The 15,827-nt window shown below is 40.9% G+C and overlaps 2 protein-coding genes across 2 annotated transcripts; one reads left to right on the forward strand and one right to left on the reverse strand.

Moving 5' to 3' along the window:
- The first annotated feature begins 139 nt into the window (after window positions 1–139).
- Window positions 140–5,815, forward strand: LOC137805036 (aldehyde dehydrogenase 1A1-like). The gene is made up of 14 exons (XM_068604686.1): window positions 140–270; window positions 1,106–1,275; window positions 1,383–1,487; window positions 1,624–1,764; window positions 1,847–1,976; window positions 2,121–2,182; window positions 2,394–2,522; window positions 2,665–2,778; window positions 2,941–3,043; window positions 3,450–3,634; window positions 3,743–3,907; window positions 4,032–4,189; window positions 4,384–4,458; window positions 5,087–5,815. Exons 1-14 carry the CDS (start codon window positions 210–212, stop codon window positions 5,157–5,159), a joined length of 1,671 nt encoding a protein of 556 aa, XP_068460787.1. The 5' UTR covers window positions 140–209; the 3' UTR covers window positions 5,160–5,815.
- On the reverse strand, window positions 5,007–14,327 carry tmc2b (transmembrane channel-like 2b). The gene is made up of 20 exons (XM_068604687.1): window positions 14,217–14,327; window positions 14,060–14,101; window positions 13,394–13,793; window positions 12,165–12,317; window positions 11,324–11,414; window positions 11,157–11,238; window positions 10,960–11,066; window positions 10,755–10,853; window positions 10,391–10,533; window positions 10,160–10,307; window positions 9,822–10,016; window positions 9,524–9,703; window positions 9,241–9,399; window positions 8,879–9,007; window positions 8,299–8,366; window positions 7,852–8,091; window positions 7,116–7,241; window positions 6,579–6,657; window positions 6,325–6,454; window positions 5,007–6,227 (listed from the first exon to the last, which is right to left on the reverse strand). The coding sequence occupies exons 1-20, from the start codon at window positions 14,260–14,262 to the stop codon at window positions 6,001–6,003; spliced, it is 2,844 nt and encodes a 947-aa protein (XP_068460788.1). The 5' UTR covers window positions 14,263–14,327; the 3' UTR covers window positions 5,007–6,000.
- Window positions 14,328–15,827: the final 1,500 nt, after the last annotated feature.

Consider the following 15,827-nt stretch of genomic DNA (forward strand, 5'->3'; position numbering starts at 1 on the left):
AACGTGCGCGCGCCTGCTACGCAAGGACGTGAGGTTATTGGTTCCATTTGAACAGTGATTAGCACGTGCATTGGGACCAGCAGAGGACCGAGGACTCCCGGTGTGCCGGGAGACGTGATGTTGCAATCTAGCACTGATGTGGCAGGTATTTAAAGCTGCTCGGCGGGTCTCCGGTGCACTGACTGTGAGAGGAGCCAGACAGCTGCAACATGCCCGTCATCGGAGCAGGAAACCACCAGACTCGAGACACCTCATCGGCATCTACCAGAGGTAGGAAACACTTTTAATTATCGCGTTATTACAATTTTCGTTATTATATTTGGTAGTTGAAATAAAAGTTATTTCTCAAAAGAGCCGTGCAAACTAAGAATTCAGAAGCAGCATTCAGTTAGTCTGTAAAACACCTAATCCAAGTTAGAAAAAAAACAACATGTATGTTCTTTGTGTGCTTTTGACTCAACGCTTTACGACTTGAACCATCCTATGGTTTCATTTTTTAAATTTCCTTTAATAAGCGTTCTATTATTATTGCATAATGTGTTGTGTTCACTGCGTAGACTACATACTACATACTTATGTGATCATGTTTAATGCAAAGGAAACAGTAGTTGTCTGTTCCACCTTATATACTTCCACTTGCAAGGTGGAATATTCATAATCTTTTCTTTATTGTCATGCAACCCTTCACCATTTCTCACAGTTGAGCTCATTTAGAATTTTAGCCTTTCTGGCAAATATGATGAAGCACACCTTTTTCCCGGGCGCGCACCCTGCTGTTCTTTGATTCTCTCTGACCAAAAGAGGTCAGTCCAGTCCACAGCTCAGAGCCAGCCCGACTTTCTGGTGCCAGTCGTAACCCTTGACCCCATGGTGTTACCCTGTTGACAGTGCCAGTGCTTCATTTGGCACAGCTTCTCTCCAGCGGGTTGGGCTGGCAACTTACGTGCAGGGTTATGATGAGAAACGAAAGGAACTAGTCTTACTCAGTGATCCACACACGCATGCAGTACAGTGTATGGGTAAACACATGCACATGCACACACACACACACACACACACACACACACACGCACAAGTGGGCACTTCTTCCATGTGTCTTTTTCAGAGGAAAAGCATGCCAACATGAACTCTCAGCCTGACAATGACCACCAGCAGCAGTCTGATAACGGAAACCAACAGGGTCTAAACCAGAACCACAAACCAGAGCATGTAGATGGACCTGAGATGCAGGACCTGCCCATGCCAATCCCAAACCCCCCCATTCAGTACACGCAGGTAAGCTGCACCCAACTTACCAAAGGAGCCAAAAAATCAAGACTGGGATGTAAACTTTACTTTTCTGCGCGTATTATTCATTTTCTAATTCTCCTTTGGAATTTCAGTTGTTCATCAATAACGAGTGGCATGAGTCCTGTAACGGAGGAAAGATTCCTGTGCATGATCCCGCCACAGGGAAACTGCTGTGTGAAGTGGAGGAGGCTGACTCAGTGAGTAAATCCTACACCACCAAAACATTGTATGCAGAACACATTGTAACGCCCCTTCAAAGTAATTTGTGATTTATGATATAAATAAAATTGGTGTGAGTTTTGCGACCACCTCCCCAACCTGAACCTGTTGTAGGAAGATGTGGACAAGGCAGTGAGGAGTGCCAGAGCTGCTTTCCAAATGGGGTCTCCTTGGCGATCCATGGACGCCTCAGACCGAGGCCTCCTACTTAACAAACTTGCTGACTTAGTGGAGAGAGACCGTCTACTCCTGGCAGTGAGAAATGCACACACACATAATCAACTGGTTCATGAAATGATGACGCTTTGTATGATTAAAACCTGTGTTTTACTTCTAGACACTTGAGGCTCTGGACTCTGGCAAAGTCTTTCTAATGGCATATTTTGTAGATCTAATGGCCACAATCAAAACCTTGAGATATTATGGTGGCTGGGCAGACAAGATTCAAGGCAAAACCATCCCCGTAGGTATTGTCCTATTTTTCAATATTTCTCACCAATATGATGCATTTAGATCATTGATGTTGCCATGTCGGACAATTATGTTTTAATATGAAAGCCACAGTGCCAGTTATTGAAGCGGTCATGAATTAACTGTTTATTTTTTTATAGATGGAGAGTATTTTACTTACACACGCCATGAACCCATTGGTGTATGTGGTCAGATCATTCCTGTGAGTATAAAGGCAAAACACTTAAAAACAGATGGTTACCGTAGACATTAGTTTCTCCACTGAATTGTAATGACAAAGGTTGTAGTTTAAGTATCCAGAACATGATGTGCCTCTACATGTGCCTGCTAAATGCTCATTAGATATGAATCATACTCTTCCAAGTTCCTCATGTTGTTGCAAATCAAACATGTCTATGCATTTTGGCCCACAGTGGAACTTCCCAGTGATGATGTTCGCGTGGAAAATTGCTCCTGCTCTGTGCTGTGGGAACACTGTCGTCATCAAACCTGCAGAACAGACCCCATTATCAGCCCTGCACATGGCTGCGCTCATCAAAGAGGTACTTGAATTGTTATTTTCCCCCGACAATAATATAAGATTAAAAGACCATTTGGACAAATACTTGTATTAAATAATTGCAGAGACCTATGTAGCTTTAAAAGCTTTGTCTAATTAAAAGATGAGCATGTGTCTGTGCTCAGGCTGGCTTTCCTCCAGGAGTGGTGAACGTGGTGCCAGGTTATGGTCAGACAGCAGGAAGTGCCATTTCCCACCACATGGATGTCAACAAAGTAGCCTTCACCGGATCTACTGATGTGAGTGTCTCCTGAAATGAATAGCAAATTGAGTTGGTGTCTCTTCTCCTCTCTTCCTTTTAGTTTAGTTCTTTTTTTGTTTAAGTTTAGTTTGCTCCTATTTGTGTCAGCTCTTTCTCTGTAATGTAATGCGTGTCCCACTTTGTCGTAATCGGTTGCCAGGTCGGAAAACTCATCCAGAAGGCTGCGGGTGACAGCAACCTGAAAAGAGTTACACTCGAACTCGGTGGAAAAAGCCCAAACATTGTCTTTGCTGACTGTGACTGTAAGTATTAACAGTTACCTGATTACTTCAGTTGCAACTTAAAGGTAATATCTTTGTGTACCTTCACTGCGGGTTTAAGGATGGCATTTTTCTATGCACTGTTGATAAAGTCAAGATGCTTTAAAATGACTAAAAATGACAACAGGCTAGACTGATCTTGCTAGTTAAGTATTTCCAGAGCTTAATGAGAAGTCAGGAACCTTGTACTGTACCTTCAGTGTAAACTGTGAATGGACCACACTTGAGAGGTGGCAGGTGTAACTCCAAACCATGCACTATTGTTGATCAACATTGTTTTATTGGTCCGGTGGCAAATTAGACTCAAACATTATGCGGTGTCACCCTTTCCACTTCCTGTCAACAGTATTGCTGCAGTACTTTATACGTGCACATGTTTGTCTTGCAGTAGAGTACGCAGTGGAGCAGGCCCACAATGGCCTCTTCTTTAACCAGGGCCAGTGCTGTCTGGCTGGATCCAGGGTGTTTGTCGAGGAACCGGTCTATGAAGAGTTTGTCCACCGCAGTGTGGAGAAGGCCAGATCCAAAGTCCTGGGAAACCCACTGCTGCCAGGGGTTGAACAGGGACCGCAGGTGCGGCATACAGTTAGACTACAGTATCTGTTCAAAGATCTCCATTGCCACTTAACTGCAAGCTTTCTGTGATAAGATAAATTGTATTTAAGATGCTGTTTTCTCCAGATTGACCAGAAGCATTTTGATAAGATCATGTACCTGATAGAGAGCGGGAAGAGGGAGGGAGCCACGCTGGAGTGTGGGGGATCTGCATGGGGTAAGCAGGGACTTTTCATCCAACCCACCGTCTTCTCAAATGTCACAGACGACATGCGCATCGCCAAAGAAGAGGTACTGTGCTCTGAAACACACACCTGCACGGACACAACCACACTTGATGGTACACATGTTCTGAATTTCCTCCTCATGTAAGCTTTTTATTGTTGTCACCACCTTTCCTCCTTTTGCCTCTCAGATTTTTGGTCCAGTGCAACAGATTATGTGTTTCCGTGGCACCAATGAAGTCATCCACAGAGCCAACGCCACACACTACGGCCTAGCAGCAGGAGTGTTTACTAACGACATCGACAAAGCTCTCACAGTCTCTTCTGCTCTGCAGGCTGGCATGGTCTGGTAGGGCTCAAACACTCTAAAATGCATCTTCAGAAGTTCAGGGTTTGTGGATCAAACAGTAGAACCAGAGAAACCTTTAAAGAAATATTTGACTTTAAAAACATATTTCCATTTTGCCACATAGAATCATCGGCTTGTGTCAGCCGTTTGGCCATTTTTTTAAAATGAGGTGAAACTATTGGGTTTTTTTTTAGGGTGAACTGCTACAATGCCATGAGCGCTCAGTGTCCCTTTGGTGGCTTCAAGATGTCTGGGAACGGGAGGGAACTGTGAGTAACACCATTGCATATTATCTCAACTTTAGCTTGGCTGATGCTCAATGTTTGGTTTCAGAGGTGAGCACATTACATTACATTTTATATTCAATTATATAACCATGGTTGGTAATATATTTTGATTTAATTGGTTGCATTATCTTTGCTTGATGATTTGTTCTTGCATATTTCCAGTTGAATTATATGTCAATAAAAACAGCTTAAAGACATTTGAATTACATTTGAGGGGACTTTTTTCAGCAATAAGTACAGTCTGCAGGCTTTCTCACAAGCTGCATATAACCACAATAACCTCCACCTAGAAGGGAGAGCAGTTGGTATGTTGCTTTACAAGAAAAAATTACTTGCTACTATTTGTAAAACGTAGTGCTTTGAGTGCACCGTAGCCTAATTATTTTTGTAAATTAATTCAAATAAAACTGTAAAAGTGAGTGGAACAAAATAGGATTTTAATATGTGAGCCCATCACCAAACATGGCAGCAGCATTTTATACTTATGTATTTATATCCACAACATATCAACATGTAGGTTGATTCTTTGGTACTTGTAACATCTGTACTGGTAAATATTGATCATGTAATGTTCCTCACATAAATAGTGGTGTTTTTCTTATTTTTTCAGAGGGGAATATGCTCTTCAGGAGTACACAGAAGTCAAGGCTGTCACCATTAAAATCTCACAGAAGAACTCATAATACCATCACATCACAGGACTTACTGTTTCCTCCTTGAACATTTACTCCTGTCATTTCTCTCAAAATATACCTATTTTTACAGCGTTGTGTCAATGTTGTGTCTCTTTCTCTTTATATTGCTGTGACAATACTGACTTTCATTTATCTGTTTTCCTTTAGTGTACTATGATAGAGGTATTCAACAGTTTAGTGAACAGCATCCTCTCTATAAGTCTGTCATTGGTATCAAGATAATTGTTGTTTTTTCAATAGCACTTTGCCAGAAAAGAATTATTTTAATAGTTGTCATACAAAAAATATAAAGACATTTTACATACTATGTACATGGATTTACAAATGAAATCCATAAAACTCTTGACCCATATCGTGAACCAGTAAACTTTAAACGGATTGCAATGCAGTAAACATGATCATGTTTTTTCTGTTTTACATTTAGTTGTAGTACTGCTATAAATACATATAAAACAGTCATGCCTGTGCCATTTACTTTCCACACAGTCCCATCTTCACCTTCAGTCTGAGGATATGGAACATGGGACAATAGATTTGACTGTGGATGCTGTAGTGTGCTATTGCATGGATTATAGACTTTCTCAATGGTTGATTATACTCGATAAAGTTTTGGCATGTTTGAAATACTAATTGTATGCTTTACATTGAGGCAGAAAGTAACAGTTAATAAATTAATCTATATTCATCATTTTTCTCAGACAATTACTTCTAAAGAATGTAAAGATATGATGTTCTAGTGGCACCCTTTATATACGGTATGACCGTGACTGCAGTTGTAGTGTTAACAGACATTTTTAGCTCTGGTCAATTTTAGGTTTTAGCCCATGAATCATGACTCATATCGCCTTGGAGGCCCACCCCGACCTCTTCCTCTACCAGGCCCAGGTTGAGGCCCCCTGGCATTCCCAGGTGGCCCTCTTCTAGGGCCCGGGGCATAGGTCACTGGAGCTCTGGGGTTGGTGGCAGCCAGTGACACATCCTTTTGCAGATTTACCCCTTTTGCCGCTGCACCTGGCTTCATTTTGGGAGACTTGCTGCCCTTCGCGATTACAACATCTTAGAAGACAGACGGAGAGCAAAAATAGTGGTGAAGACAATATGTTGCAAAGTTTCTGATAGCATGTGCATTACAGGAAGATATTTGTGTGTGTACCAGTTGGGGGTGACTCTTCTTTGATGGATGGCTGTATTAGAGACTTGTTTGGTAGCAGGTCCTCCAAGTCTATCATCACTTGATTAGTGCTGTCCTTGTTGTTCCTGCGGTTCTTCTCTTCGTCTCGTGCCTAATGTGTTAAAACGGACAATCGTGTGTTTGATTAAGTCTTTAAAACAGAAAATATTGAAAAAAGAGGAAAACAAGGGGAAGAAAACTGAATTTAGACTTAACAGGAGTACACTCATACTGACCATTTTCATCTTCTTTTTAAGGTCAATGTTTGCTTGTTGGTATCCCTTTGATACGGCATTCAGGTAGTAAAGGGCCAACCTGTTGTGCATTATGAGATTAAGTCTTCAAACAGTATACAACAACTGAGACCACAGTCAGGCTGATAGGGTAGTATAAAAAGATCCCAGCAAGTCACTGGTTAGTTGGTCATCCGTTCTCTCCATTTCAGATTTGAGTTTGTCAGAAAAGTGTGTTGACTCTCACCGCAAATATGTCGTCCCTTCAGCATCATAGTCTTGAAATGTGGTTCTCTCACATCATTAGCTTGTCCATTGTTGCTACTTTCAGAGATGACCTTTGATTTGACTTGATTCTGCTTCAACTTTTTATATAAAATTTGGTTGCCGCTTTCTGTTAACCATTACCACCAAACGACTGAATGTAATTTTAGTTTCCCCTTCTCTCAATTAGCCTACAGAGAATGGCTCTCTAGCTCAAGTTGTCTCCTTAGCAGATCCAGCACAGGGTTTTTCAGTTGATGTTTGAATGATACCTACATCATGAGGAGGACAGCAGGCAGGATAAGTCCGGGGTTTGTAGCCTGCGAAAAAATGTTCCCGATGAATGACGGTAGATCCTGTTCTATAGTCTCCATTACCACGTCATACATCTTGTCCTGGCCACTGGGGGAAAAACATGAATCAAACGCAATAGTTGTACATCAATTAAAGGTCTCCAGCAATTGTGAGACAGTTTGACCATGCTTAGGTACAAATGTGCTTGAGTGCCTCTCAAATTAGAGTTAGGATCATCCTGTTGAACATTTAATAAACTGAACCAAAACAGGTAACATGTTGCTGTCACAAAGACAGGAACATGTTCAAAGAATAAGAATCATCGGTAAAATACACATTTTAAAAAGGATTCCTTTTCTTTTATGCCACATAAATTGTTTGTAATTTGTGGAGTTAACTTCACAAAAAAGTTCAAAAGTACTACTTAAATCGCTATTAGGTGTAGTTTGATACTCCCCAACACTGAAAGTGAGCAACTGACAGATTGACTGTAAATACTAAAATAGTCTTTTAAAAACAATTAGTACATTTTGATAAAGGAACTCTATAGATTTTAAATCGTTACGGAGAGATACATTATGGTCATTACATGACTACATTTATTTTACCTGCAGAATAACCCATCATGAACAATCAAAACTATCCACCTTTGTAAATGTAATTCATTTCACTACCGTGTAGTGTACCACGAGTCGTACTGTCTTCATCTCTTACTGACCTGAATGGCCCACAGTCAAACGACGGGGACAAAGTCATGATGGTGTAGACAACAGGCAGCAGGCTGAGGAACAGCACAAGCAGCAACAGGCCCATGTAGAAGTTGTTGGACCGTGAGGCCTTGAAAACTCGCTCATGAGGAACATTACAGCACATCACTGCCCAGCACTGGTAGTACATTGAGGACAGGAGACGCAAAATGTTCAGACCCACCAGACCTGGAGCGTAAAATGCTCCCATCCTGAGGAAAACAGCAGCAACATTAAAAGATTGAATTATCAGCTGGCGTTTAACTACTCATAGATAAAGAAAAAACATTATTTTGAGTTACTTTTCCAATAGCTAACAGTCAAACTAATAACAAAAGTTATATCAAAGCAGGCACTCCACACTCACTTTCTTTTAAATTATTAGAACAAAAGGGACAGAAACATAAGGAATAATTCACCATATCATTCCTTGATTGAAGACAAGCCCGAGCACATTTCCACTGATGTCGAACTCCCCATATGAAGGCTGTAAACAACACAACGATATGATTATAATGCTCAAATGAATTAATAAGAACCAGCTTCATCTCACTCTCTCTCTCTCACTCTCTCTCTCTCTCACTCTCTCTCTCTCTCTCTCTCTCTCTCTCTCTCTCTCTCTCTCTCTCTCTCTCTCTCTCTCTCTCTCTCTCTCTCTCTCTGTAATTAAGTTCTCATTGCAGTTTCCTGTATCACTTGATGTTAGGGATCAGCTGTCCTGCCAGATGTCATTCTATAGTATCAGGTTGACTTGAATCCATTAAGAACTGTCCTGTACTCAAACAGTGCTCAATAGTAGCTGAATGACATGATACACCTTCTTGAAATGTACAGTTGGCCCCATGACTGCAGACACATGCTGTAACTCAATCTTAACAGCACAGAAAATAGATGTGCTAAACAATGTGCAAAGTTGTGTTGGGTTGGTAAACAATTTGATTTGAACAAACAGAATGTACACAGGGACACAGTGACCCACACCACGAGTAGCCTACTCACAAATCCGGCCTCCAGGTCCCAGCACCAGCAGTAGTTAAGAAAGCGGACAATGACAGCTCGCAGAAAGTCACCCACCAGGATTGTCAAATAGCTCACCTGGATGTCCGAAACAACCAGCTTCACAAATCCCTACACAGCATCAGAAACCAAGGACAAAAGAAACAAAAGAAGTAAGAAGACAAATACAAACCAACCAATTTATTGAAATGATTGGTCTCTTCTGTTTGATTAATCAGAGGGTAAAGTAAGGGAATAATGTCGCAAACTTGAGTAAAAATAATCATGTCTACTGCCGCTACTACTATCTATACACCCATAATTTCTCATTCACCATTGGAAAACAGTATAATGCCACTACTGACTATTCCCACTGCATTCTCCCAGCAAGGTCCTCTGATGACGTCAGCTGGGGACACATTTGGAGGAGGCACATCTGTCGTGTTGAAGTGGGAGCTGTAGTTTGCGTAGTACTGGTTCAAACCCCATATAGTGGCATTCCTGATGGACTTCTCTGTCTCCAGCTAAAGAATAGGAAATATGTCAAAGCATATTCATCCCACTTTTTCTTATTATATCAAACTTTTTGAGGAATCTGCTGTCACAACACATGCAACAGGAAGATAAATACACAAACTTCCATCATACCTTTTCATTAACCTCATCAAATAGGGCGAAAAGGAAGGTGTACAGGTTTCCCAGGAAGAGGGCAAAGATTCGTCCGAGCTGCCACTTGAGAGCAATACGAGGGTGATAATCTTCCAATTCTGCAATGGTTTCAAACAGAGGAGGACATACCAGCCCCAGCAGAGACATCACAAACTCCACCTGATACATTGGACAAAATATGAGAATTATTGATGTCATTTTAACTCTCATTTTTAAGCAGCAATTCTCCCAAATCTCCTTCTGTTATCTGTAAATTCCAGATGTAATGTCCACTTGCCTCATTTTTTTCAAGCCACGAGAGTTTGTCCTGCTCCATCTTAGCAAAGTCTTGTGAACGTTTCACTACAAAGTAGATGAGGTATCCGCTGCCTCCGAGAGTGCATGTGATCAGAAGGTTTGCCAGAACCCTGAGGAAGCGTCGGAGATGGATGTTTTCATCTTTCTGGTTCTCCTGTTCATCCACAATGGATTCCTACAGCGGGGCAAAAAAAGTCGTTACATTTTAGTGCATCAAAAGAAATGTTTTCTTATGTTAAACTACTTATCTTCCAATACAGACACACACACACACACACACACACACACACACACACACACACACACACACACGCTAACCTTGAAGCTGGTGGTAATGGAGGCATACTTGTTGTCTGCAGTCTCTGGGTTTCCTATCAGGTAGTCCCAGCTGGTGAACATCTTCCAGCTGAAGGTGAATTCTCCCTCCTCCCCCCCGTCGCCACCTTCATTTGAGTTACGAGCCATCCTGAGAAGACAAAAAGACAGTAAAAATACACAAACATCTCCATATATACATGCACATCTGATTGTTTGTGTGTCTTGCCTTACGTTCTTATGACAACCATCAAGCTGTACCCAAATATGCCAACTCCCACCAGCAGGTATGACAGAGGGAGTCTGAACTTCAGCACCCCGATCGTTCGATCGTTGTTGTAGTAGCCGTAGAACAAAAAGGAATACTTGCAGAATCCCTTGATAAGGTATTCAAAGATTAAAACATACAGACATACATTAAAACTGTGCAAACAGGTGCCCGGAGTAACATTCCCACGTTTTTAACAAGACTAAGAAAAGATTTAAAGATCGGAAATAAAATGATACCATCTTGATAAATCTTAATCAAAAACTAGACACCCAAATGAGTCTACTGCCATGCTATGAACAAACTGATGAATGAAGATAAGATCCTAACTCCAAAGTCATTAAGCACAGAGAAGTCCATGGCTGTGTCCTGCTCCTCTCGAGGCACAGTTTTCCTGGGAATGGAGCCATAAGGAAGACCCATGAGAATCTAAACAGAAGAGAGGTTTGGAGGTGAGAAAGGAGGGCTAAAAAAACATGTACAATGTCCTAATGTACCCAATATGCCCACCGTCCTAACGTGAGAGAGGCTGTACCTCAGGCAGAATCACCAGGCCAAACATGAACCCAAACAGGACCATATTCAGACCGTACATCCACCTCAGGAAAATAAAGTAGGATGCCACAGAAGATCCAAAGTGACCTATGATTACGAGAACAGAGAACTTGATTTAGAAATGGGGTTGTAATAGAAACAGAGATTATTTTTCATTCATGCCATAGCAGTACTAACTTTCTACGTCCTTTATCTTCCTCTCCCAGGGTATACAGGCTGTTTTGAAGTTTTCAAAGTCACGTTTAAACTTGATTAGTTTCTGAAATAAGTAAAAAGGTTGAAAATCTCCACAATATCCCCCTTATTCTGAAATGGTATTGAGTGTTGCAAAATGAGCAGATTACCTTAGCCATCATGACTTTGAATGCATAAAGCTTCCTTCCTTTGCCTTTCCCAAGAGCTCCTTCAAATTCTTCAACAAACTCCTGTGCCTCCCTGTTTGACCATTCAGAGAAAACGTTTTTTTTTTCATTTGCAACATGCAAATGAAAAATACAATCTACCTAAGCAATGATTTAATTAGTCAGTGGCAACAGGAACAACAGGACAAACGACAGGTTTGGGATGATTTACTGATTGATGAAGAAGCCTTGTTAAAGATAAGAGCATCGGAAAGGAAGACTTGGCAAGCAACAAGTCAGTTAGCCACAACATGCATTAAACAGTGTCAAGCTCATTAAAATGTAAGGCAAGTCACCTATCAGGTTGCTTACACTGATCTGTATATAGAGAAATATACACACCGAGTACACACACACTATTAGCCCTTGCGAGGCAGCTACAGCTTCATCTTACTATAGTAATTCCTTCAAGATGTGTAACAGGCTAAACTACAGCCAACCATATGGGTGCTGGTTTTGTTTATCTGAGATGTGTCTTCATGTGTTTATGTGTCTTCTGCGCATCTCACTGGAGGGAGAAGTTAGTTAAATACATTTGTGAAGGCTTGGGTCTAATTATTTTCCAAGTTTCTTCCATATAGGATATGTTTTAATAATTATTCATCAACATTACACTCACATAACATGAGTGATGGTTGGCTAGGAAGGTGGTCCTAAGAAATAGTCAATGACCCAAAAAACAAATGAGAAACAAACAAACAAAAAAATGAAGTACAAATTTTAGTCAATAAAAAATTGCAGTAATCACATTAAGCAAGCAGAGGATGTGAGTTTTTGTTTTTACTTGAGCAGCACAAGCCTCCTCTTCATGCGCCAGGGTTTGTTCCTCAACGTAGCAATCAGCTTCTTCTTCTCCTCTACCTGTTCCTTCAGGGCTGCGATTTCTCCCTCCGACAGAGATTCCTCACCAGAATCAGAAGAGGAGGAGGAGGAAGAGCTGATGAAAGGAAAGCGCTGTCACATGCCATGGCTTTGACAAGGCACCACGGGAACCAAATCTGAAATCTGGGTGAACGTCTTTTCATTTAAAAAAAAGTGTTTATGACCAAATACTTGCCAAATGTATGACATTCCTATCAGCCTCAACTGTACTTTGTGTTTAGTGCTGGTTAGCAAATGTTGGCATGTTATCGCGCAGGTTAAACATTATGCTTTTAGCATGTTGTTATGCTGATATTAGCATTTTGCTCAAAGTTCTGGGCAGCACAATTAAGGAGTACAGTCTCGAGGGCCCAGCGTGGCCGGATATTGCTCAAAATAAGTAATTTTTGGAAGTGTGGTCTGAAGGCAAAAGTGTGTATAGTTGCTTCAGCCGGACACCGCCCATATATTTCATTTTTCTTTATGGTAGCATGCTTTGCTGTTTGTGATTTTCAAATGGAACACATTGGCTTAAAAGTCAATGTCGATGTCAAATTACTTGATATGTATTTAGAGTGCAATGAAGCCACCATTCCTCCTTTTTTTAATTGTACGCAGCATAGTCTAAACTTACTGCAGTCTAAATATGTGTAAATTTGCCATGCTCAGTGTGAATGATGCAGTATAAGGTTTTTATAAAGTTCTACAACAAATTAAGTTATCACATTCAATTATTTAAAAGAGCAGTATAAGAGTCAATTCCTCTACTTTTTTGACATTTAAAAAGCAGCCAACTCCTAAACACTCGCAATGAAACAGGAGTCAGATCTGGTGTCTCAGGATGTTTTGTCCTGTTCTTTACTTTAAGGCATCAATGGCCTAAATAATGGATGAACAAATAAAATTACACCATCCATCACAGCAGCCAGAAATCTGCAACACATAAACTTATGGACATACCAGCCATTATTACTTATTTTATATATTATATGTTGTAATAATATTGAAGTAATTATACTGTTAATGTTTAATTTCCCTGAACATATGCCAGATAGCTTCATATCAGAGTCTGCCAGAGGTCTGCATGAGACTGAATGAAGAAAGCCCAAACAGATGGTGCGTGCAGGTATAATATCTCAGAGAATACTGTACCTGCTCAACTTCTCATTCTTCTTTTTCTTGTCATTCTCACCACCTATATTCTTCCCTTGTTTCCCTTTAGCACTTCCCTTCTTCTCTTTATTCTGGTCCTCTTTCTCCTTTTTGGACACAGCTGTCCCTCGCTTTTTCCTTTTCTTTCTGTCTTCTTCGCTCTCCTCCTCGCTCTCTTCCACAGCTTTCTTCCTGGAGGCTTTTGAACTTTTTCTTTTCACACTCCGGTTGTCTTCCTCATCCTCTTCATCAATGTCCCGGGCCTTGGCCGTCTTCTTTCGTACTCTTTTCCTTGGTGCCTCATCCTCCTCTTCCTCATCATCCACCTCATGATCACTGACTGGTTTAGATTTACGTTGTGGCTTGGCCCTTCTGTTTTTAGTCCTCGGCCTTGCCTCATCTTAAACAAACATACATTTTAGATTAGTATCTGAAAGCTCGTCAAAAGTACAAAGTACAATAATAATGTGGAGAGGACTCCTATGAAAATATTCCAGTCAGTTTCTATAAAAGAGAAAACGTAATCTTGGAGAACAGAGACAGAAGAGTAAAGACAGGCAGTAATTTACACTTGTTTGCCATCACCACATTGCGGCAAATGGTAAAAGACATAGTCATAGCTTATTAAATTAAACTGTCTCTCCGATGTTACGCAAACAAACTCACCTTCGCTACCACTGTCTGATACATTATCAATCTCCATTCCAACTGTGAACATACAAAACATTTAATGGTTTCATCTCAACAAAATGTATTTACCACTAAACAATTTACTTTTATTTAGTCATTATCAATAGTAGAAGGAGTAAACAAATATTTGTACCTTCTTCAACCTTGATTGCAGCATTGTTTTTCCTCTTTGGGGGCATTTTGCTTTTCAATATTTGTTATTTCCCATCAGTCCTCTGCTTACTTCAGACTTGTCTCCTCTCCATCCATGAGTCACTCGGTGCAAGGGGCTGTGAAGGTACTGTGTCAGAAAGCCAGGATACACCCCCTCTCACACACACACACACACACACACACACACACACACATGCAGGAACAGGTGCTCCTCTGTTTAGGCTGTTCAAAGACCGGCTCCTTGACGACCGTCAAAGACCACACAGTTCATTAGATGATAATCAGGATGCCGGAAGAAAACAGGCTCAGACAATGGACGTGTCTATCAGAATGCTAATTGTTTTTTACTGGAGCAATAGGAGCTTGAATACAGTTTAATCCTCAAGTTGATTCAAATTGGATAATGGCTTGTCATTGGTATTGTTATCATATAATATGTGTGATTATATGAGGAAACAATGCAACAAAAATAAATGGTTGGACATTTGCCATGACTCAGTTGTGAGCCAGAAAGGAGACACTAGTCTTCATTAAAGTTAGATGAAAGCTTAAGTAATCCTGAGTGAAAAGTGAAACAAGTCACTGTATTTAAATACTGTACAGATCCCTCTGTGGTAGCGCAGTGCAAACTGAACAAACTGAACTGCTAAGAGGTACTGTAATTCTGTGACTTCACTAACAGGGTTTTATTAAAGGGACAAGTCTGTCAGTTTTAGAAGCTGTTTTATTAGTGTCACATTTGTTGAAGTTCACCTGAAAAACAATATTCCAAAGCCCATATGTACATTAAAAAACCTCATTGTTCGGAGAGAAATCACAAGTCACAGTCCTTTTTGTATGAAATTCTGTCTTTGTTTTCCATAGTAGCTCAACAAGGAAACACTTTTCAAAAAGACTGACTCCTATTAGCCATCATCCATTGTTTTAAGGCAGACTTTTAAAATGTGAACTTTCCTTTTATAAGGAGCTAGAAATGAGGACTCAGTGATGAACAATGTTGCCTATGCTCCTATTATGTGTTTCAACCTGTGTAGGTATGGTCAAACGCTTAAATAATACAGGAGGAAACAGGAGCTGCCGGCTGCTGCTAACAGAGAGCGCTACACTTCCGGGATTATCCGCATCCTGGCTTACTTGTACCTACATGCAGCTTTTCATGTTCTCCTCATCCAGCTCCTCTCTCACTCCTCCCCTCCATTCCTGCAACTGTTGAATATTCCTCTCCATCCTTTCTTCTAACTATAATGAATTGAGGCTTACATAATCTCTTAATGTATTTATTTTTAAGATCCAGTAAATTGTGTGTCTAACTTTCCACAAGTTCCCTCTCTGTGACAACCTTTGCTCTCTAAAGCAAACGTCCCAGCTGTCAAATCAGTGCATGAAGCGCCGGCGCCATGTCTTAATCCCCCCTTCAACATTAGTGAATAAGATATGCCCGTCGTTGTAAAGCGGGCCTGGAGATATCCGGTAATGTGTAACCCGTCATGGTTCAGTTTTCTGCTACACTGTACCAGCATGCAGGGAGGCTGAGTGGAGCTAAAACACAACTCCAGGGACAGGGTGACCCAGCAGGCATCAGGGAATTGGT

Source organism: Clinocottus analis, unplaced genomic scaffold (assembly GCF_023055335.1).
Source record: "Clinocottus analis isolate CAN_PGR_092001 unplaced genomic scaffold, fCliAna1.0.p SCAF_7, whole genome shotgun sequence".
Classification (NCBI taxonomy): domain Eukaryota; kingdom Metazoa; phylum Chordata; class Actinopteri; order Perciformes; family Cottidae; genus Clinocottus; species Clinocottus analis.

Excerpts from the sequence above, each read along its gene's own strand:
- LOC137805036 (XM_068604686.1), top strand. The coding sequence starts at position 210 with ATGCCCGTCATCGGAGCAGGAAACCACCAGACTCGAGACACCTCATCG. Across the intron at positions 271-1,105 it reads CTCATCGGCATCTACCAGAG|AGGAAAAGCATGCCAACATG; the intron begins GTAGGAAACACT and ends TGTCTTTTTCAG. Across the intron at positions 1,765-1,846 it reads GAGACCGTCTACTCCTGGCA|ACACTTGAGGCTCTGGACTC; the intron begins GTGAGAAATGCA and ends TTTTACTTCTAG.
- tmc2b (XM_068604687.1), bottom strand. The coding sequence starts at position 14,262 with ATGCCCCCAAAGAGGAAAAACAATGCTGCAATCAAGGTTGAAGAAG. Across the intron at positions 9,008-9,240 it reads GGGAGAATGCAGTGGGAATA|GGATTTGTGAAGCTGGTTGT; the intron begins GTCAGTAGTGGC and ends GATGCTGTGTAG. Across the intron at positions 8,367-8,878 it reads GGGACCTGGAGGCCGGATTT|CCTTCATATGGGGAGTTCGA; the intron begins GTGAGTAGGCTA and ends TGTTGTTTACAG.